General features: G+C 47.5%; 1 protein-coding gene across 11 annotated transcripts in view; it reads right to left on the reverse strand.

Moving 5' to 3' along the window:
* Msi2 (musashi RNA-binding protein 2) overlaps nt 1-23,209 on the reverse strand; it is a 426,832-nt gene that overhangs the window by 130,271 nt on the left and 273,352 nt on the right. For all 11 annotated transcript variants that reach the window (XM_013519250.1, XM_013519251.1, XM_013519248.1 and 8 more), the window contains one exon: nt 1,544-1,592. In XM_013519250.1, the coding sequence (XP_013374704.1) occupies nt 1,544-1,592 (49 nt within the window). The remainder of the gene's footprint in view (nt 1-1,543; nt 1,593-23,209) is intronic.

A 23,209-nucleotide genomic window follows, 5' to 3' on the forward strand; every position in this document is an offset into this window, starting at 1 on the left:
AGCCATGAAGCCAGGACACCAGACACCAGGGTGGGCGCTGTGACAGATGTCCAGACCCCCTTGAGGAAGGAAGGACGTGTTTCCCAGCTCCTCCAAGCGCTGCTGGAAAATGGGCCTCAGTGGACCCCATGTCATTTAGTTGGTCCCATATCCACAGGCAGAAGTGTACGGCTCTAGGATCTGCCAGTTCTCCTCTTCCCCGGTGCCCACCACAAGTATGGACTCAGGAGGACCAGCAAGGACGTTCCGAAGCCAATCTGAGCATGCTCAGCAGCACGCATCCGCAGTCTTCCTTCCGCTCCTTGCCTTCCCCTCTTGCCAGCCTTCACTCTCGCCCATTTCTTCCCTCCACAAACACTTGATGCCAGAGTAGTCCATCTAATTCTCCCTGTTGAGGACGCTGGGCATCCTCAGTAGTGGGCACCAACTACCAGGCACGTTCAGGACAGGCCTGTTCTCCCACCCGCCAGCAGTGACTCCCACTCCGTGCCTTCCTCTCTCACGTTCATGCAGCCGCCTTCTCCAAACAGGAAAGACTGCTTCTAATCACAGGTGACAGCAGGAATGTAAACAACACAAGAAACATCTAAATGCAATCCAAGTGGCAGAGAAACACGGCTCACTCGTGGCTCCCTCCCTTGAGGACGCTCCGCACTCTTTCTTGCCACCCCTTTTGCAAGCTCTGGTCATTAATGCCCTGTTAAGAGGAACCCCAGCAACCTGGAGCTTCCAGAGAACAGGAAAACAGAAGGCTAAATCATAACCTCCCATCAGCTCTACTACCTCTGGGGAGCGTTTTCTAGATTCCTGTAATTTTTCTGTTCAAAGCAATAATTTTAATGTAGTCTCTTGAGAGGCGGTGGCCAGAGAGCCTTCTGACAATCTGTCCAATGCTAGGGATCCTCTCCAAAGCCAAGCTCAAACACACAGCATTTTGCATGTCATCTTAGAGGTTTTTGGAGCCCAGGTTGAACAAGCATTTCCAGCAGCCTGGATGGCACAGGAGCAGCGCAAGGGAGACAGCAACTCAGTGCCAATGTCCTCTAATCATTCCGAGGTGCCCCAGGGCATTTCCCAGGCTATAACTACACGCAGTGAACAAACCTAAGACAAGGAGTTCCCTCTTCCCCTCTCTCTTTAGACTGACAGTCTGTTTCTACACCACCTCCTCCAATGCAAATTGAGAACTCAATTGAGTAATTGCTATGAATAATTTCCACTAGGATCACTTAGTGCTGAGGTTAGCAGGGGACTATGAAAACCCAGGATTAGAAAGGTATATCTGAATGTGTGTGCTGGGAATGGCTGAACAGTTCAATGATCACTCCCACGCCAAAAGAGAAGATGCCTGGAACTGTCCCGTAGCTGGATCTTTGTGCTACAGTGGCCCTGGGTTAATACAGATTTTCAGCAGCTGGTTAAACACCTCTACCTGCTTGCTTCTGGATTCTGCCCTGTATCTTTTGTCAGTGGGATGGAGGTGAGAAGACATGAAGGCCAGCAGAGGTGAAAGGACAACCTTCTTACACTGGAGTCATCTTACCTCTGTGCCTGTTGGTGGTTTTATCAAACATCAGCATTGCATCTTCCACCTGTAAAACACAGAGAATACAGGCTGCTTTAGGAATTTTCACAAAATATACAAAACATTAACATACATACATATATATATATATATATATATATATATATATACGTACACACAAATCTACCTATCTCTGTATATTTAAATGGGTAGGGGAGGTGGATTCCATTACTGGAAATAATAGTTGCTCATTAAAGCATATCTGAAACAAAAAAATTGCTTCTCTTTCTACCTAGTACAACTATGGGTAACATATGGCATATTTTCCCTTACCGTTTCCTTTAAAAATATCTACGCCTATTTTAATGGCTTAAATCGCATTGTGTATAGAATTTTTTCCTTTTTCTGTTTTTTTAAAGTAAATAATATTACAATTTTGCAAACAATTCCCAGATAACTGCACGACTAGTGAATAATATTTCATGGCACAAGAAGCCATAGCTTACTCAATTATTTCCCTTGTGGTGAACATTGAAATTCTTTCCAGTTATCAAGAGTGGGATTGTAATAGTTTGTTATAGGCTGAACTATATCTCCCTCAAATTCCTCTGTTTTAGTGCCAATCCCTAGTACTGTATATATGACTGCCCTTGGAGACAGGTAATGAAGTTTGAACGAGGTCCTTAGCATGGGCCCTGAACCACTCACTATGACTGGCGTTATAAGACGAGGTTAGACAGACACGTACAGAAGGAAGACCATGTACCCACCCAGGGAAAAGATGGTCATCTACAAGACAAGGAGAGAGAAATCAGAAGAAACCACCCTGCCCCACCATCTCAGTCTTCTAGCTTCCAGAACTTTGTTATGGCAGCCCTAGCTAACTAATACCTTCGCTTCAGGACCATTCCAAAAACAACACAGAGAAAAGAATACCAAAGCCACCCTCTACCTCTCTTCCCACACATCCTGCAACCATTCTAGGTATTTCTAGCTGTAAGATTTCAAGATCTACACTTGATTCCCCCAGGGAGCACAAGAAACGAATTCTTCATAAATCAGTTTTGGCTTTGGAATCTTCTCTTTTTATTTACGTCTAGTCCTTCATTCCATACAACATGTCTTTAACGTAGGTCTTTGTCCTAACCAACCAGCTACTCACCTGGAGAGAGTATCTGGTCTGCTCGGGTAAGCAGCCTGCTCTCTGTGTTCATTTTGTGCCCAAGTCTGGCAGTTAAAGTACAACCACGCCCAGGTGGTTGTGGGTGACAAAACTGTTAGGCCAGAGGGCTGTCCTACAGCAACTGGGGGTCTGCGTGTATGGGGGCGGGGAACCAAGCGCTGCTGATTTGTGCTCAAAGGCTCACAAATGAGCCTGGGGGCCCAAGCTAAGCCAGCTGAGAAAAGGAATCACAGGCTATTCATTCCTCACTCCTTCCAGATTGCCAGCTTCCACGGAGGAGAGGACCTTGGGCAAAGCAATAAAACAAGGTTTAAAATGGTGCCTCCAGACAAATCAAATCTATTTTTCTAGCTGCTATCAGATATAACAAGGGGGAAGAGCAGAGCCCAGATAAGAAGGGAAATGGGACAGGCAAGCAAGACACAAAGCTCGAAGGACCTGGCCTGGCTTATAAAGCCCTCTGGAGGGAGGGCCACCCTCTGCTGCTAAGCAACGGAGGCTGAACAAGGAGATCCTGGGGGCTTCTCTTTTGGCCCCCACTCCTGAAGTCACTTGCTGGGAGAAGAGTGGCCTTGTCTGGTGACTCCTCCAGCAGGATGATACCCTCTCTCTCCCGGGCGACAGCTGACAGGAGCAGGCCACAATGCCTTGGAGATCACTTAAAACAGGGGCTCCTCCCCTGAGCGGGCTCGCAAAACCCCCAGGCACCTGCTGAGGCTGTACACAAAACAGCCGTTCACACACCACTCAAGCAAAACCACCATAAGATCAACTGGTGTGTTTGTACACAGAGCAGTCACACTTGAGCATATGGTGTCGCAGGCTCAGACCCCGGGATGCAGTAAGAAGCCGAATGCCTGGGGTGCGGGTGGGGGCGGCCAGGCCCGCAGGGAACCGGCAGGTAAACGGGACATCTGTTTCGCACCCCTCTCCACGTTTTCTGAGACGTTTGCCAAATCCTTAGTTTGAGCTGAAAATGCCTAACAGTAAGGAAAACAGCCTCCCTTCTGTGCTGGCCATGTTTTGGTACTGAGACTCAGATCCCCTTAGGAAATAAATATTTTGAATTTTTAAAAAATGTATTTTCAAAACCCCCTTGCAACGGTGTGTAATTGGCTCCCTTCTCTCCTTGTTAAGTTTGGACTTCTTTTTTTCTAACTGGGCCTCCAATACTCCACCCTGGTGAGCGTGGGGGAGGATCTGTGTGTGTTTTGGGGACAACTATTGTCACAAAGAACAGAGCTCTTTCCTCCGTAGTCCAGCTGTACAACGGGACCTGCAAAGACCTCCTGAATAGATAAAGTGTTAGGGTGAAAGAAAAATTCTATTAGCACTTTACAGAACACAACATCTAAGAAGTAGCTGGAGAAGAAAGGGAAAGAAAAAAAAATCAATATGGGTAAGTCCCTGGGCTGGGGGGAGAAAACTTTTCAGCAGTTGCAAAACACTTATTAATTCAGAGAAGCCATCAATGCAATGGAAATCTGGCAGAACAGCAAGAGCTGAAACTAGGAGAATTTGAATATACAAAGACTGAATAGAATGAAAAACACGGCCTCACATATGGGACTGTTTCTCACGGTTCTATGTGAATCAAACAGAAGCGCTTGTGTGAGTCTCGGAGAAGGGGAAAGAATGGGCAGAGGGAGGTAACCGGCATCCACCCTGCAGCAGCCCTGCAGCGAGCAAACTGGGAGTGATCTGGGGCTCTCTGCGTGTCTGTCTCACATGTGCACATGCGTGTGGACACACGCACGACACGCAAATGATTAGTTGTCTGTGGGGAATCAGCAACACCACTGTTCAGGCTGCCCTGTGGAAGAGCTAGGACCACAGAATGGGCCGGAGGACTAAGTTTTGCCGAGCTCAGATGCAAACCACTGTTAGCCTTGTTAAACACCCAAAGCACACCACCCTCATCCTTACGATTAACACTGGTATTTGCACTGGCAATGCCATACAAAGTTTCTGTATCAGATGTGGCTGCCCAGCTCTTGTGAGCTTGTGGATCTCCTGAGAGAGAGACAGACAGGAGGTGTCTGAATCTGAGCTTGCTTTGTCCCTTGCCCTGGTCTGCTTTTGGAGAGTAAACAAATTCCCATCTTGAGACTGCCATAGCCAGAGGCAAGTGCACAGTGGGCCCTGGTAACCTTGCTGTGTCTTCGTGAACCAAAAAGCAAGGTCAAGTAACTTTTAGGTGAGGTGGTTGGAATGGGCTGCTGGGTCTTTGTCCTGACACCAGAAGCTTCTGATCATGACTCTGGGGCTACCGTAAGCTTCAGCCTTTGCTGTAGCATCTTCAAAAGTATGGGAGGGCCCCGAAAAGAGGAACGACGCTGCTAGTCTCTGGGATCACTTATGTAGGGCAGGGCTTCTCAGACATCATCCACATCATAGTATTTACCTTTCTAACGCCCCGGTGCTGCTCATGCAGCTGCTGGCCTGTGGCCCCCTATTTCCAAGGACTCCTCTAAGAGTTACAAGCAATGAGAAACGTTAAAGACACTGGCCAGAGAGTGCTTCTTCCTCTAACACACTCAGTGTTCAACACGGAGGACACACACAAAAAATCTCTCTTCTAGAGGGTGTGTACACGTCCGTCGGCATGAGAGCAGCTGCCTTTCTTCGTTCCCCACTGCTTGGACATTTACAATCTAACACCCCCAAAACAATGGCAGTGGGACCCATGGTGATGAAGATGACAGGAAAAGGGATTTCTTAGCGGCAACCAAGCTATCCCTGTACCCAATGAGGGAAAAACTCAAATTTTACTTGGAGGACATAAACTTTCTTTCTCACAGATAAAACGCCTGCTAACGCCTACATCATGCAGCCAGCACAATCTTGATTAGAACAGCGTGTGATGGCAACTTTACTTACGTTTATGTAACCTATGTTTAGTAGGCACGCTCTACTGGCGAAGCACCGGCCTATGTATAAAGAAGAGGCAAGTTACACCGAGGCCTATGGTAGACTGATCAAGTTAGTCCTTCCATACCCTTTACCCTGTCATCTTGCAGTAAAGTCTATCTCCTTTTCTCTTGAATCTGGGCTTGGCTTTCGGTGGCCAATACAATGAGAGTGGAGAAAACGGTGTGTTTGTTTGGAGCCTGGCCTTGAAAGCATTTGCATGTTTCTGCCTTTTCTCTTAGACCTCCACCACCACCATCAGAAGGGCACACCTGGGCTGGTCGGCTGGAGGATGGGAGACCCCTGGGGCAGGACCAAGTCCTCCCAGCTACCCCAGCTGAGGCCAGCCCAGATAGGCTACAGTTAGTCATCTCCTAAACATGCAAGTGAGGTCAGCCAAGATCAGCAGAACCGGTAGACTCCAGCCAGACATGCGACATAAAAAGTTATTGTCTGCCATTGCCGTCCTGTGGTTTGTTACATGGTACTCTTGTGGCCATAGGTAATGCATATATGGCCCCTGTTCTTAATTTTTTTTTTTTTTAAAAGGGCTTACATTCAGAAGATACACGGTCTTGAAAAATACTACAGAGGTAAATGAAGGTAAGAAAAGAGGCAGAAGAGAGACAAGTGCTGAATGTGGGCTGAATGTTAAACTATCAGGTGCCACATTCCAAATGAAACACATTCAGGATGGAACCTGCCAAAGGGGACCCAGGATGTGAAGGGACCTCTTCTAAATCTCAACCCAGCAGCCACAGTGGAGACCACCAAGATCCTAGAAATGCTGAGAGAACCAACATGGTTCTTGCTAAATGAGCACCATGAAAAATCAGCCATAATTACCACCAGTGGGCGATGACCCTCTAATCTTAATTCATTTAATGAAGGAATGACCAGTCTTTTGAATGAGTCAAAGACTTGTTATTGTGAGCCAGACATTCTTGCTGGGTGGCTGTGGAAGTAGCTGGATGGTGCTGACCACGTCGGGAGGTGAGATTTTAGCCAGCCCTGCTTATGTGCTGGCTGAACAAAAGACCTTTAAAGTCAAGTGTGAAAGATGCTCCTAATAAAGGGAGGTCAATACTTTTATTTGCCCAGTGGGTTGGCCCGAGAGCTGTCCCCAGACCACTACCCCTTATGCCCAAGGTTTTGAAGCTTTGGCTCCAAAAGCAGAGCAAGCGACTAAAGGTGAACTGATCTGAGGATACAAAAACTGTTCCCAGGAGACGGCTAGAGAGAAAAGAGCGGCTGGTAGTGACTCAGCAGGTGCTGGGAGCAGGGAGCAAGGCCAGCAGTGCTGAACAAAGCTGGGGGAGGATCTAGGTTCCAGCCCCAGTTCCACCTGCATCTCCCGGAAAACACGTCACCTCCCTTCTCTGTCCTTTGGGGGAGGTCTGTGAAAGGAAGGATTGTATTAGATGGTCCCTAAGATCCACATGTAAGGACTCTGCCTAGAATGCAAAACTGGGCCACAGAGGCTGCTGGGACAACATTTGGAAACATCAAATTCCCCAGTGTCCTTTGCAGACTCTGTTCTGTGAGGCTGTTCCAGAGCTTTGCTGTGGTCAACACATGCCCTAAGAAATTTCCTTCTCCTCCTGGGATACAAACACACACACCCCCACACACCATACATATCAAGAACAAAGCAGGAAATGGCACTTCAAATGATCCTTAAATCATCTGGCCAAATACAGGCAGGGAGGGGAAGGGAAGAAGAGAAACAGGGCTCTTCCAACTCCCCCATAACAAATGCCTTTGAATTTCTCTTCCTGCTCCCACTCAAACCCTTCAAGTGTTAGTTTAAATAAACACCCTCAAATGCAGGACCATGATATTACAGTGTGGCAGGCTCTCAGACCTTCTTATGCTCCATCAACTTGCGGCACCGAAGCCGCAGAACAGAGACCTGTTTGACGCGGTGGGACCGCCCGGGGCATAGGTGCTGGAGCCCGTGCAGTGACGATGGCCAAGGCCCTACGGGATTGCAGAACAGGGGAAGGCACTGCTGGTCACGTCTCCCCAGCAACCGGAAAATAGCGAAGTTCGCTCCTGCTAGAAAGCTCAGTAATGGGGACTCCTCTGTTGTGTGCTCCGGCCTTGCAAAAGGTGGGGTTGGTCTATCTTTAATCAATGCCTAAAAGGGAGGGTTGGAGGGGGTTGGGATAGGCTGGAAAATCCCATTAGTTTATGATGAAATCTAGACCAGTGCTTTTTAACCTTGACTGCTCACCAGAATCACTGGAGAGCTGCTGAAATGCCAGATGCCGAGGTCTCCCCTGGGCAGTTAAATCAGCACTCACCAAGCCATCCAGAGCTCCCAGCATGTATGTGTGTCCATGGGCTCAAAATCAGAGGTGGAGCTGGGCATGGTGGCACACACCTGTAATCCCAGCACTCTGACAGGCTGAGACAGGATGACTGAGAGTTCAAGGCCACCTGGGAAACTCAGGGAGACCTTGTCTCACAAAAAGGTGGGATGCTTGTCCCCCGCTAGAAGTGAGGACCAGGGGGGTTCCTTGCCGCATGCTGCTTTCTCAGGACTCTTGGGACCTTGTCCTGGTTTCTGCACAGGACAGCCAGAGATCTGTCCTGGAAATAGCCCAGAAAGACCAACAACAGAACCCAGAACTTTAAGATAGCCTAACAAAGCCAATGTTTCTTTTCCCAGTACCATCAGTATCTCCACGGAAATCATCAGAGCTTTGGTCTTTACACAGTGCCATGAGGCAGGGATTATGACCAATTTTCTGAGCTTGAGTTTCCCCAGTGCCGGTCTCAGCTGGCAGGGGCTGGATCCAGGCCTCAGACAGTGGTCTTTGGAGCCCAAGGCTCCCCCTGCCAGCCTCCAGGCACCGCCCCCTTCCTTCACCCCCAATCCACAGCTGCTTGAATTCACACCTGTGCCTGAATTGAATAACAACAGAACTTCTCCTCTCGGTTTCTCCTAAATTCTTTTGTATATTGTGGTATAATATGCATAACATAAAATTTATTTTTCCCCTACAGTGCTGAGAATGGAACCTAACCTTATACATGATAGGCAAGTGCTTTACTAGCTGGGGTACATCCCCAGCCCAAAAGTTACCACTTTAACCACTTTTGTTAGTATTCAGTTCAGTGGCATTAACTATTTTTCCTAAACTCTTCATAGAAGGCTCCTAACCCTTACTACGGCCAGAATATTCTATCACATAAGCAGGACTCCTTTTGGTCAACCCTACTTGTTCCCCCGCTTTTACTTTCTCTGTTTTTGTGGGGCCATTCCATTTTCCCCATTTAACTTGATTAAAACCGAACTCCAGTGTTTATCAGACAATAGCGACAAACCTAACAAAGAGACACTTGCCCTTGGGGACTTCAGGATGCTGAGTTTGCAGACAGCTCTGTCCTAGAGATTTAGGCCTTTTACCCGGCTAACAGCAACACCTCCTGCTCAGCCATCCTGACTGCACACGTACTTATCTGACTCTAAGTCATGAAATGGCCACACCCCCACAATAGAGATGGTTGTAATAGCTATGTTTACCGGCGCTTAATAGGCAATTTGCAAAGCTCATTTAATTCCCGCAGTAGCTCTGGGGTAGATATTATCATACCCATTTTATAGGTGAGGAAATTGTGGCTGATTGAGATTGAATGACTTGCCTGGGATATCACACACAGAATAAACGGTGGAGCCAGGATTTCAAACCCTATGTCTCCCCTCATCTCCTACTGGTCTCCCTGAATTGTGTTGCTTTAAATCCCTAGGGCTCAGCACAGGGCCAATGTGTGAATGCTGCCTTCAAATCCGACCAAAAAGTTAAAGAGATGTGATTGATCCATGAGATGATATATACTGCCCTGCTCGGCTTGACAGAGAGTGGCTGCAGAGGTCCAGCAACTGGAGGATACAGGGGTCTCTTTCCATTAGATGGGCAGATACTAAATGCTCTGACCTCTTTGGTCACAAACCAAACTGGCGGCAGAGCTCAAACTGGGAGGGGGCCCCTGGAACTCAGTCCAGAGCTCAGCTCTCAAAAGTCTGTGTTGTTCAATGAGCACTAGGAACTCCGAGTGTGTCTCCTGTCCCAGGGCTGACGGGATGGCTTAGATGGTAGCTGGGCAGGGGGGCTGGTACTCGAAATACAGTCACTGTAAAAGATGCTGGCTTCAACTCACTGATCCACTGGACTATTTTCTTGCAAAGCCACACACACACACACACACACACACACACACACACACACACACAGGCGTTTCCTCACTGCAAATGGGTCACACCAAGGGACACCCACTAGGAGGACCATCACACCTTTGGGGGAGCAGATCCAGGCGGCCCTACCTTAAAGAAGGGGAAGCACATCTGCCCATTTGAGGTACAGTGCGCTGGGGCTCCACATCGGCTACACAGACAAAGCCCGGGGCTCAGCACCACCCTGGGGACGTCAGGCAGGAGGCTCTCTTTGGAGTTATCTGAGAGGGGGCTTGCAGAGGAGGAGGTGAAAGGAGGAAGGTGGTGGCAGAGGGACACGAGGAGGGGCAGGCCATGAGCTGTGTGAGAGAAGCAGTTGGATCCGGCAGGCTGACAGCTGTCACATGGAAATGGCATCTGGCCTAACGGCCTCTTGTGTGCAGCTCCTTCAAGTGGCGGCTGCCGTGCTCTGGAAATCCAGGCCAGTTTGCACTGCTTGTGAGTGTGCCCGTGTGCACGCGTGTGCTCCGGGGGAGGGGAGCGGCAGGCAGGCTGCCTAATGCGCCTTTCTCCCCGTCTCCAGCCTGTCCCCATCAGGCCTCACCTACCGTGAAAAAGGCCCAAACCTGCCAGCTCCAGAGGAGAGAGGCAAATCATTAGGGGAGCGCTGATGTGCCGTAACACTCTCTTGCGTTCCCATTAAACAAATACTAAACTGCTAATTGCCAAAATGGAGCTCCACGACTCTGACCGAACAGGGGAAGGGCTTATAATTACCAAGTGTGAAAACGCACAGCCTGTAAATAACCACCTCATCTGTCCTAATACGGGCTGATATTGATGGGCATGAAATAAACATCAGGACCAAATGGAAAAATCATCCACATCTCCTGTGGCCAATGCAATCTCGGACGGTGACAAGCGCGGCTGCTGCCATCCTTCGGGAGGGGAGGGGAGGAGAAAGGAGTTTTGCAGGCTTGGAAAGTCCAGGTTCCAATCCTAGTTTTAGTCCCTTGGGCCATCAGCAGCTTTTTTTGTTTTTTTTTTCCTGCAGGCAAGGCAGGGCTGGTAAATTACATCGTTTGAGGATGGAATGGAGGACTTACCCGCATCTTGGTATGCCAGGGCCCTAGGGTAGGGGACATCGTATAGCAGGACCCTCCAGGACAGGGCTCCAGACAGCCTCTAACTGTCCCCTTTAAGGGACCAGCTGGTGAGGATAAAGAATGAAGGAGAGCCGGGCGTGGTGGTGCACGCCTGTAATCTCAGCCCTTGGGACGCTGAGGCAGGGGGGTCGCTGCGAGTTCGAGGCCAGCCTTGGCTACAAAGTGAGCTCAAGGTCAGACTGAACTGCACAGCGAGACCCTGTCTCAAAACAACTAAAAAAAAAAGAATGAAGGAAAGCAAGAGCTTAGCTAAGGTGACACATCTGTTCATTAAACCAGCATTTACGGAGGCTCTTCTGCCTGCCCAACCCGTAGCTGGTTGCAGAAAGAGCAGACGGAAAGAACGTAGGCAGGTCTGGAATGACTGTGGGCCTTTCTGACACCCCCATGCCAAGGTGCCTCCCTATCCCCTCCCATCCCCTTCCGCCACCAGGGTGCAAGGCTGCATGTGCTCCCTTAGATTCCACAACCCACCACTTGCCTTGACTACACCAAAGGTGGGGCCAGTGACGTGCCTGCGGGCCTCCGGGGTCCCTCTCCCTACCACCCTGTGATTCTGAGGAACTCAGCAGGGGCTTGGGGTGAATGTCAGTAACCAGAGGAGAGAGGAAGAATCAGAGTGGGGAGTTAGGAGTGATCCTGGGTCCCCGCTCCACTTGCCGCTCAGTGCAGGAATCCCTTCTCCTGGGCTGCTCTGAGCCCTTTTGGGAGTTTCAAAGGTTCCTCGGCCCCACCCCCTCAGGGGAGCTGTGCAGCCCCTATTCAGCGCGGTAGCACTCAGACGCCCAAAATAGCAGCTTCCTCTGTTCCACAGCCCAATTTCGGCACGAGGCAGAATTCTGTGAACTGTATCAGGGTTGGTGCTCCGTGCTCCATCCACCTCAGAAGTTTCCCCAGCATCTAAATTAGCTCCTGCTCTGTTCTCCAGGCTGCCTGACAGCCGATCTCCCTTGCCTTCTAGGCCCTAATGTCACCTCCAGAGTCCTGAGTCAGATACCCCATGCATTGCTCAGTCCTATCCCTGACCCAAAGACCCTGTCAAAAATAAGCAAAGTGACGGAAGCTCTGAACTGTAGACTATTGTTAAAGGCATTCTACTTTGTTACTTTTAAATTCCCAAAGCATCTTCACATAATGGCTAGCACAATGCTGTGGAGAACAAAGTTCAAGTGCTGCTAGCTACAGGCGAATGATTTAGTCATTTGGCAAAGTTACTTCCTGTTCAGAGTCGATCATAAAATCTCCAAGGCGGAAAGGACCAAAACGATAGGAGTCCAGCCCACTCGTTTTCCACAGAAACCAACTGGCTCCAGGGGATTCCAAGGCTACAAGGCAAAGCCATGGTTGGGATAGTCAAAGGATCCTGGCATGGCCTCATGTGCCAGGGGTTCAAATCCTGACCCACCTTCTTCACCTATACATGGTCTTGGGTAGACTTTACAAGGCAGACTAGTTTTCTTGAGTGAAAAGGAAGGACAATCACTATTTACCTTCCCCTTAGCTTTGAAAACTACTGACAAAATACTACACAGGAAGACATTTGGCCAATGGGAAGTGTTTGCTCTGTTATTACCAGCGCACATCTCAGTCCTGGCACACACAGATGCTCTGCAAGTTTAAGTATCTCTTAGGCAAGGGCTGGATAAGGGACTAGCAGACTTCTCACTGATTACCATACATTCCAGTCTAGTGAAATCAGTATGGACATGCGAGGTGTAACCCTGTAAATGTACCCGGCTTTATGAACTCTGCTGCAGTGAATCATATGCAAACAAACAGTATTTTAGAAGCACAAAGGAATGGAAAACAGCGATCTCTCTTAGGATGGAAAGCTCCTTGAAATGAACAGGCATAAACCACTGGTATACAACTTGGGTGGGTCTCAAGGGAATTCTGCTGAGTTGAAAAAAGCCAGTCTCAGAGGCTTATGACCTACTGTGTGATTTCATCTCTGTAACACTCTCAAAATGACAAATTATTGCAACAGGGCATATCGGTCAGTGACTGCCAGAGGGTACGTGTGGAGAGGGTGACTATGAAGGGGAAACACCAAGAGTTTCTTCGTGGTGATGGGACAGCTCTGTAATCTGATGGTAATGATGGTCACTAGAATGCACACAGGAGATGCAACTTCCAAGAATACACACACACACACACACACACGAATACGTGTTGTAAAAACAGATGCTGTGTTGTGACAGTGTACAACACCGGTTTCCTGGTTTTACCAACACACTATGGTTATGGGTGAAACTCTCACTGCGGGAAGCTGGCTGAAAGACACACCAGAGCTCCTTGTACTATTTTTACAACTTCTTGTAAGTCTGAGACTATTTAAAAATAAAAACGTATAATACTAATAAAAAGAAACCACAAGGGGGCTCATTATTTCATGAAACTCTGGCAGTTCCGTTTATAATGCAAACAATTACGCCCTAATCTCTCTTGATTTGGATAAAGTGGGCATAAATAAGGTACACAGATGGTAGGAAGATGCAGCCCTTGCCTGCTCTTGCACTTGCTGCTGGCACACACGGCTCTGAAAGGCCATGCGGTCGCATGAATACCTGCCTTGGCAGGCCTCGCCATCCTTCTCCTCAGGACCGTTCGTGTGCAGCTCTGCACATCCTGCCTAGCACTGCGCAGAGCAATACAAAAGCAAGTGCCCCGTACATACCTGCTGGTTGGAGTCTACAAAGATTTTTGCAGGATTAAGAGAAAATACTCAGAAAGAGCATCCCACCCAGAAGTTTCCAATTGTTCTTTTTAAAGGCTGCCTCACTTAATTTCTGAAATACAAATTGAGCTTACTAACAATACTTCTGAGGTATGGAAAATCATTTATCTATACTCGTCATAACGGTCATGGAGGTTTCTCGCAGTATGAAGTGATGGGGGTGCTCTTCCTAAAGCAAGGATGCCTGACTCATTCATTGCTCTTCGTGTGGTTTGGGATGGAGTACTCATGTTGTCCAACAGACTTCTTTTGAAATAGTGAAATCAACTTTAGGACCTTGTATTCTTTCAGAGGACCCCCAGGGTGGCAACATCCAGTCTATCCCTTGTGTCCAAATCATGAGTCAGACCTTTGCAAATGAGAAGTGACAGAATAACCAACTCATCTTCATCCCCTCCAAGCCACACAACTCCCTCAAGGGGACAAAAGAAGGCAGAGGGAAAAACCCACATGTACCCTTAAAAAAAAAAAAGTACCAATTCAAGCTGCTTCAAGACCCAACAAGCATGTTTTCCTTTCATTTATTTTTACATCAACACTCTGAAGGATAAAGATCTTTCTCATTTCAAGAGCTGTCAATTTGCTTTAGTGCTGTGTTTTTCATCTGTTTGAGGTAAAGAGGAATTACAAAGCGGGCAAATGAAATAATGCACTGCAATCTAACATATTTTGGCAATTCAAATTGGGACCAGGGAAAAAGGAAATTAAACAAGGATGACAGGTCACACCACACACCTGTGTTGCACCCTCTGGCCCACTGCTGCCTTCGATCCACTTGCTAACTTTCTAACTCGATGAAGTCCTCTGCTCATTGCTGCAAAGTGTACTATTTGCTGCACCTGAATTCTTCAAATCATTTATATATGTTGTACAACTTATACAATATTTTGCTTTCTGAAGCAGAAAAAAAAACCTCATAGCTGCTGGTGAACTGTCAGGTGCTGTTACTTTAAATACCCCTGTGAAAAGCCTAGGGGCCAGCAGCCCCATTCCTGGAGATTTATTACCCTTCCCCATATAAATTAACAAAGACAAATGTTTCCCACAAGCCAGGCTGTGTGACAAATCCTCACCCTACTGAGCCTAAAGGTTAGAACATGAGGGAACTTTAAAGTAGACCTGGCCCTCCACTGCCAGTAACACCCTGTGAACACTCTTGCGGAGTACTTTTGCCGAATTCATTTACATTGCTTTTTGTTTTTAATAACTGGCTCCTCAACTCCTCAGCAGTTTTCCCCTCTTTAGCTCCAGGGCTGGGAATGTCTAACGGAACTAAATTCCTCAGGAAAGTGCTTTTGACCATCATGGGTGAGCCATAAGGGGCTGGTCAGAGCGTGTAAGAGCCTGGGGGATCAAACTCCTTAGAGCTACTGCAGTAAAGGTGCTCCTTGCCTCTAATAATCCACAATTTAAAATCAGAGGACAAGGTGATAATGGGCCCTTGGTGTAGACTTCTGCATTCCAGGTCGGCCAACCCACTTCTGGAGACTCAGTTGGAAAGCAAGAATGGTTTTGTCCCTACCAGGACAGAGAGATAAAATCCTCCAAAAGCTCACTGATCAATGGCCCAGGGCTTTTGGTCACCAAACAGAAGTGCAATTGCAGACAGAAGCACCATTTGCTGGATACAGTGGCAGTACCTCCACCCCACCTCTGGGAAGAGTAGACCGAGCAGTGCAGGCAGGAGGTGAGCTGATCCTGGGACTGTGGTGTCTGCTTGGAACCCCAGTCCACGTACTGAGGGTTTTGGCCACAGAAACGCAGAACGTGCCATCGACCGATTTAAAAGGTATTTCTTGATGCATACTCTTGTCCCTGCCGGCTCTTGTAGCTTTCAGCACTTTCGTGGTTTTTTAAATCAAAAAGAGGGGTAGGGGAACACAGCATTATTTATGACCTTACACTAGTGGAGCCAGAAGCATATTAGCACCTTGCTTTAAAATGTCAGGGTTAGAATAAACAGGAGGGCTGCCTGGGAACAGGGCTACCAGTCCCAACGTCTTTGGCACCTGATCAGGGAGGTCCTAGGTGCCCAGATCTCCTCCCAACCCTAGGCCATCCACACCAGCTCCCTAAACACATCTGCAGAAAACCCAACCACCAAGAGGCTGCAAGTCCCACAGGACTACCACTGAGAAAGGAGAAGGCAGGGCAGCCTCTTGGGACACAGTCGGAGTACGACAAATGGCCCCATTTAAGAATGAATCAACAACTGAAAGATATGTGGCATATGTGCAGTTCTATCTCCCTTGCCCCCACTCTGAGGCAGGTTGGGGCTGACATTCACACCCAAGACCCCACCCAGGCTGCTGGCTGCAGGGGGAGGTCCAGAACAAGAGGAACAGCGAAGCAGGTCTTAAAGGGTGGGACTATTTGAAAAGGCGGAGAAGACTTTTGGAAGGGGTCCACATGTGGGAACAACAAGGTTAATGCTGGTGGGAGTCCATTGGGTCCGCTGTGGCTTGGACTCGGAGCTAAGCAAGGGGGAAAGAAAGCAGGGTGTCGCCAGACAGCAGGGGCTCAAAGTTCTCCCTTTAGTGCGCTGGGTACTGCAGTGGGGGTGAATGTGCCTTAAGAATGCTGTCTTCACTCCTTTCTAGTTGGGAGAAACATATTTAAGAGAAACACTCTCCAGATGGCTGAAATTTCCTTCTCACTAGTCCGATTTAGTTATTTATCAGAATGGTCCAGAAAAGTGATTTTCAGACTTCCACATGAAATAGCAATACTTCATATTTCCAATTCATCTCCCAAGAACTTCTCAACCATCAGCTCATTCATCCCTAGCACCTCACAGAAACCATGTTCTGTCCCATCTCTCAGACTTGGAAGATAGAGGCAGGGCTGCCCGAGGAGCCCTGTCCGCTTCTGCAATGACTTAGGCCTTTCTGAATCAGGTGTGCTCTTACCTACATCCCAGTAACTGTTCTCCATTAAGATGGCCCTCTATTTAGGGCTTTAGAACTCTTCTAATGGATGGGTACCTATGATAGCCCTATGACCAGATGCAGGTCATTACTGCATCTGCAAGAATCCTAGGGACATAGGTCCCAGGCACCTCTCCCAGGCAGGGACTGGTCTCCGCCTACCACTGTTGCCCCAGAAGGTGCCTACAAACCCCAGGGTCTGTGTCCCTATGCCTATCCTGCTGGGCTTATTAGCATATCTGAACTGGGGCCTGCACTCTGCTCTAATTGAGAATTAAAACTTCTTTCTGGGACCAATCACAGGCTTCAGAGGAGGCCTTGCACAGAGGGACTTATGTCCCCTGGTGTGTCTTCTCTTCATTCCAGACATATTTGGAGCCAGCAGTAAAACCTTTCAAGCCTTGTGGAAGACCCTGAACTTTAGCCCTTAAATGGATTTTGCACTCAATACTTTAAAATGAGCTATGAGGGTCTAGTCACTTGAGTCTTTATTAAGTCATTTGTGAAGCAAATGGGTTGGTTTTCTCTAGGGCCAGGATGTCAATGTAAATACCCCAAATTCTGAGAAGTCCACACTGAGCAAGGGCAGCAGATGATGGGGTGGTGTGAGCAGACTCAGATCAGTGCAGATGGCTGCCTGGCCCTCCAGAGCCTCCTTCCCAGAGCTGCCAGCCAGCAGATGACCACTGGGGAGGAATGGGTAATGAAGCCCTCAAGGTGGCCGCCCTTTGTTCTGATCCTGCTAATTCTCAGCAGCTCTGGAAGGCTAATTTCCAGCCATGACGTGGTCCACAGTAGGTCTCCACTAACTTGAACTTGACCCTGAGCCCTTTAACTAACATCAGCTGACTTGGCCTCATATCTAAAGCACATCATGACCAAACAAAATACAGCTTATATCTTCCTGTTTACAAAACACACCGAGATACACATCAAAGAGTCACTGCCCCTGCAAACAAATCCCAGTGGAAAGCTGTCTTTATTCACTAAGACTTAGATTTTTTTTCCCCAACTTTCTTGGGATTCCCTCCTAGTGTGTTCCCAAGTCATGCAAGACAACTGGTATTATTATTTTATAGTCCTATTGCATGTTGGTCCAAAAACAGCACTATCAATTTTGGCCAGAGGTCATTTGGAGCTAAGGCTGGTGATGGTTTCCAAAAATCACATCCACTTTCAAAGGCCAAAGATTTATCACCAGTGAGGATATTTGGGAGAAAATGCCAGAGTTTGAATATGAGTTCACAGTGAAGGCTTTGAAAATGCTCAGAGCAAAGGCGGGATCTTTGGAATAAATACACAGCCTTCTACTTTCAAGAGGACATACCATATTTGTAGGAAAAAGCCCTGGTCTTAACGCTTTTAGGCACTGTAGGGGCAAAAAAGATACACACACAAGGGGGAGATGGGAAAATTAAGTTGGACTTAATCATCATCAAAGAATCTTAAAAGTGAACTGAAAGGAAGAGAAATAAGAAAGGATTCTCCATAGCCTAATACCAAATAACTGCAAGAAAACACTCACCATCTCAATGTACCACAAAATTAGCATCCCCAAGATGTATTGACCAAGCAGCAGAGAGGCTTGTGAGTCTGCACTAGCCCTGAAATTGCTTGAAAATCATCCTGCAGATGCCTCTGGCCCCAACACACATACCCCATTTCTAAGCTGTCAGAAATCTGCCTTCCTAAATTAAAGTCATTCCCTGATGCTTGGTCTAACCCTTGCTGTACCCAAAACCCATACGTGGAGGAGGATACAGGAAGGCCTCGCCTTCAATAGGCACAAAAACCAAGCTCCAGCTTTGCTCAGCTTTCATAAAAAAGACTAAGCTCATCCAGATGTCCAGACAGCTCTGGGAAACACAGCAGACTTCTTCAGATCACCCAGCCTTCTCCAAAAAGCAGCCTTCTCCCTGCTGCCTGGAAGGCCAGGAAAAAACTCATAATGCATAATGGCTTCTCGCGGGAACAGGGAAGGGACCGCACCACTCCCAGAGAAGACAGCATCAGTAGTAAAGCAAAGAGAGTATACCCACAGCTAGAGAAAGAAGCGGTGTTTATCCACTCATGAGACATCTGGAAAATGAAAGAGGCCAGGAGTCATCTTTATCACATCTCTGTGCATACAAATACACCACGGAAAATTACAGATCCTGCTCATCTACTAAATGAGCCATAATAACCCCACAGGTTTCCCTGAGTCCTTAAGACACATCTTGTGCATTTATCATGAGGCAGACAAGCACAGGACCCACGAAACACAAAGGAAGCCGAGTGGGCACCTTTCGCAGGGAAGGACCACAAGCACCACAGCCCTGATGATGGCTCCTTGCCCTGTCAGGGTCCTGTTTGGGACACACCTAGGTGAGGACATCTCAGAGAAAACGTCCAATCTCAGCACCCAACGGAGATATCGAAGGCTTGCCCACTGTCTTTTGTGAATGCATGCTGGGTAAGTGTGTAGATAAGGCAAGTATTACATTATGATGCTTCCTCATGCATGAAAGTCTATTTTAAAGAGAGTCTGGAGGGAGGGGGAATGGCTGCGTAAGGAAAGGAAGTAAAAAAGAAGACTGCTTTATTTAGAAAAGTCTCAGCCGCAGAACAAAACTGTGCTTTAACTGCAAAGGCAAACTCATTAAAGTTTCCCCTTGGTTCCAGAGAAGAAAATCTACAGCCACAGAACTTTCAGAGCAACTGCTTTTATCTCCTACATGCTTGTCACCTTGTCCCCTCACCCCATTCCAATTTACACACTAAGTCGTGAATAAATATGACACACCCCCATCAAGATGACACTCAACCAGACCAAATAACTGCGGATGTGCCCTTTACCTTAAATCTCATTTTCTCTGGGTTTTATCTCCTTTTCCACAGTAGATTGTACATCCTATGAAGTTGTGCAAACACCTGTTTAAGCCACTGGGGTGAAGCATTCTTTTGGAATGCAAGGAATGTATTAGGGAATGATGGTTTACCTCCTTAATTTGCTCAGGTACATCTGCAAGGCCCTATACCCCTTCTTATTAAATAAGGAAACTCAGGGTTTACCCCAAATCCCAACCTCCTACTATGCACAATCTTGTTCCCAGGGTTTCTAAGCACCAGGTGCTCTGCCGCCCCCACCCCCCCCATAACTTTTCCTGGCTCCCCTTTCTTCTCCTACTCCACGCATCCCCAGGCTGTCATCCCTCATGCCTCCTTGGCCTCCAATGCTCTGTCCATCTGCACTGTACTTCATGAAGAACATGGCTCCCACAAGCTGCCATTTGTCTGTAGTCTCCTCCTATTTCTGTTCTCAGAGCACCAGCTACCTGTCTCTGCCATTGGTTTCCTGCCATGATGGCATTCTGGAGCCTCCAACCCCAACACATCTTAACACCGCTCTACAAACCTTCCCTTCTCCATTTCCTCCACCTACCATGGGCTGCGAGCTTGACACCCTTACAGTCTCCTTGTACCTGTTGTTTCACCTCCTAGGGTTTCAGTTATTTAGTCAACCTCAGTCCAAAAAATATTAAGTGGAAAATTCCAGAAACAAACAATTCCTAAGCTTTCAACTGAATGTCATTCAATTGCAGGACGAAATCTCATAACTTCCTGACGGGAACATGAGCTGTCCCTTTGTATAGTGTATCCATGTTGTATATGCTACCTACTTGTTAGTAGCCATCCTGTTTATCAGATCAATGGTTGCCATACTGCAGAACTTGGGATCAAGTAAGCTTTATTTTACTTAATGATAGCTTCAAAGCATGAGAGTATGATACTGGCAATTTCTACATGCCAAAGAGAAGTCATAATGTGCCTCCTTAAAGTGAAAAGGTAAAAGAATTTCTCATTAACTAAGAAAAGAAAAAAAATAATATGAGGTTGCTAAGATCACAGTAAGAACACATTTACCCATGAATGAGAAAAAAATTCATGTTGCTCTTGTTGTCACACCTCAAACTACAAAAGTGATGGCCATAGCATGTGTTACGTACTTACTTAATATGGAAAAGACATTGAGTTTGTGTAGGTATTTATATAAAAGCATATAGTATACATGAAGTTTGGGAATATCTGTGATTTCACCCACTAGAGGTCTTGGGATGTGTTCTCCAAGGATTACAGGGTACTATCCTATTTCTGCCTTTAATGTGACCTCTGTCCCACCCTTTTCTTACTTTTTCTAAATATCTCTTGGTTTCAAAGACCTTGTCATAATTTCTGGACCTAACACAAGATGACCTCCTTTCTGGAATCATTGGCCAATACTGCTCCCACTCAGCAGCCTGGTTACTATTCCCAAAAGACCACTGCAAACCTGCCATGTCCTCAGTGTCCACAAAGAAATATCCAAGGAGGCATGGGATGAAGCCAGCTGGACCCATCTTGCCTTCTGTCCCTGTTCCCTATAGGCGCACACCTCTTGGTCCAGTCCATTGGTCAACTGTTTGCCATTCCTTCAGTCCCCTCTATTTATGGGGAACATTCTCCTGTCCAACCTCCATGGAAAAAGAAGAGACTATAAAGAAATCCATGCAGCAATTCACAGAGACCAGCTCCAAGTGCTGTCTTGTGAGGCCATAAGTGGCTAGGCATACAGCTTCCGACACTGCAGCAAGCAGGCTGGAAGGGGGCTACAGGGGTGGTGTGGGAGGAACACACACGTAGAATCAGATGAAAGGGCACATCCTGGCCTCAGCTACCTTTATATGCCATGACGGACGAGATCTGCGAAAGAGAAACCAATGTCTAGGGAATCCAAGAGGTCAGAGTTGCGGTCAGCAGAAGAAAACGTTCCAATGAAAACCTCTTATCCTGAGCCATCAGCACCTGTGCACAGGAACTGCATTGTGTCCCTGACCCCAGACCAAGGGCTCAATGACTATTTTTGACTGACTGGTGAAGATCAGCTCTGGGGACTGAGCAATCGCTCAGGGACTCTACAGACCCAGATTCTTGCTGCCGTGGAGGGGGTGACCTTGGGCTGGCTGACAAATGTATCATGCCTCATCTGTCCTAAAGGAGGGTTTGCCAAACTCTTTATTTTTTAAGTACATGCATTACATGGACACAGCAGAAACTGCCAGTGGGCAAAAAGAAAGTACAAATCACCCCTGTCAATGTTATACTTTCCACATATTTTTCCCAGCAAAATATGTATATGGTAACATTTTTAATAAAAAAGAATTACATGGGGAAAATACAGTGAAGAATAGTTGCTAATTTGCAATTCCTGTGCCCTGAATGACTGAGTCTGCACCTTCAAGAATGTATAACTACTGGGTAGCTAAACGTAACAAAATTCCCAGGCGGCTCTCTGATTCCTTGGACTCACATCCGTCTCTAAGCCACCCCTGAACTGTGATTTATATGACAGCTTGGGAAAAGCCAATTGGGGACAATCAATGGAGCAGAGGAAGACAGGCCTGGAGAACGTGCATGAATTAAAAGGAAAACTCCATTGTAATAGGAACAAGATTCTAATCACTACACCTAATTACAAAGAGGAGTAAATCACTGAAAAAAAATTAAGTGTCTTATACAGAACAAACAAAGCAATTAGTCATAAGCAGAAGCTCAGGGTTTGGTGAGTGAGCCGGAACCCAGACCCACGCCCAGCTGTGCAACTGCTTCCCAAGGCCACGGCAGGGCCCTGGAGTGTGGACGGGCAGGTCAGGGTGGGGCCTGTATGTAATGCTGTTGCCGAGGGGGAGGTGCCAGGCTCCCAATGCAATACATGCACACTTTCATGTGCACTCAGGCACTCACAAGCACACACATCTCCTCATCAGAACCTTCTGACCACAGACAGCAGTGACCCAATATTAGGTGCTGGAGCCCAGAACTTTCTGGATGGCAGAACAATAACTTATTTAATAATGGCAGAGCCACTTCCTCCGTTCTCTGCCATCACCCTTCAGTAGTTAATAATACAGCAACAGTAACAATAGCAGCTAATTCCTATCACACAATTACTGTACACCTGACACTGGCCCAGACATCTCGACAGTATCACTTGGCTCAAGTGTCACGTGACACCTTCAAGGAAGGCACTATTGCTATTATCTCCATTTACAAATGCATTAATAAGTGAGGAAACTAAGATCCAGAAGGTAGCATAATTGGCTACACCCAGCCTGCTTAGGAGGAGCAGAGCCTAGATTTAAACCCAACAGCAGATTCCAGAGCTAAACCTAACAAAATTCCCAGTCATTCCCAGCTCTGAGCCATGTCGCTGATAAAACGGGACTAGTAACATAGACCACTCAGTAAGCATTAATGTGATTCTCAGCCCTGTTGCTCTGGGCTGCCCTCCGGTCTCCTCCCTGGAGGCCTTGGATAGCACCAAAGCCACTGGGCCTCTCTTCCTGGTAATGGATACCTGTGTGCACCCCCAGAGGACAGGACCCTCCTAGAAACTGGCCATGCAACCCCCAGGTGAGCTCTAAAGGCCTCAACTCTCAGTTGTCTCCATCATAAACTATGAAATTCAAAAAGACTCATAATAAATGATGTCCCGCAAGGCTGGACCTGGCCCCTGGTGACATGCATCCTCTCACACAGGGCAGCTAAATCATCCTGAACAG

Source organism: Chinchilla lanigera, unplaced genomic scaffold (assembly GCF_000276665.1).
Source record: "Chinchilla lanigera isolate Chin_1 unplaced genomic scaffold, ChiLan1.0 scaffold00050, whole genome shotgun sequence".
Classification (NCBI taxonomy): Eukaryota; Metazoa; Chordata; class Mammalia; order Rodentia; family Chinchillidae; genus Chinchilla; species Chinchilla lanigera.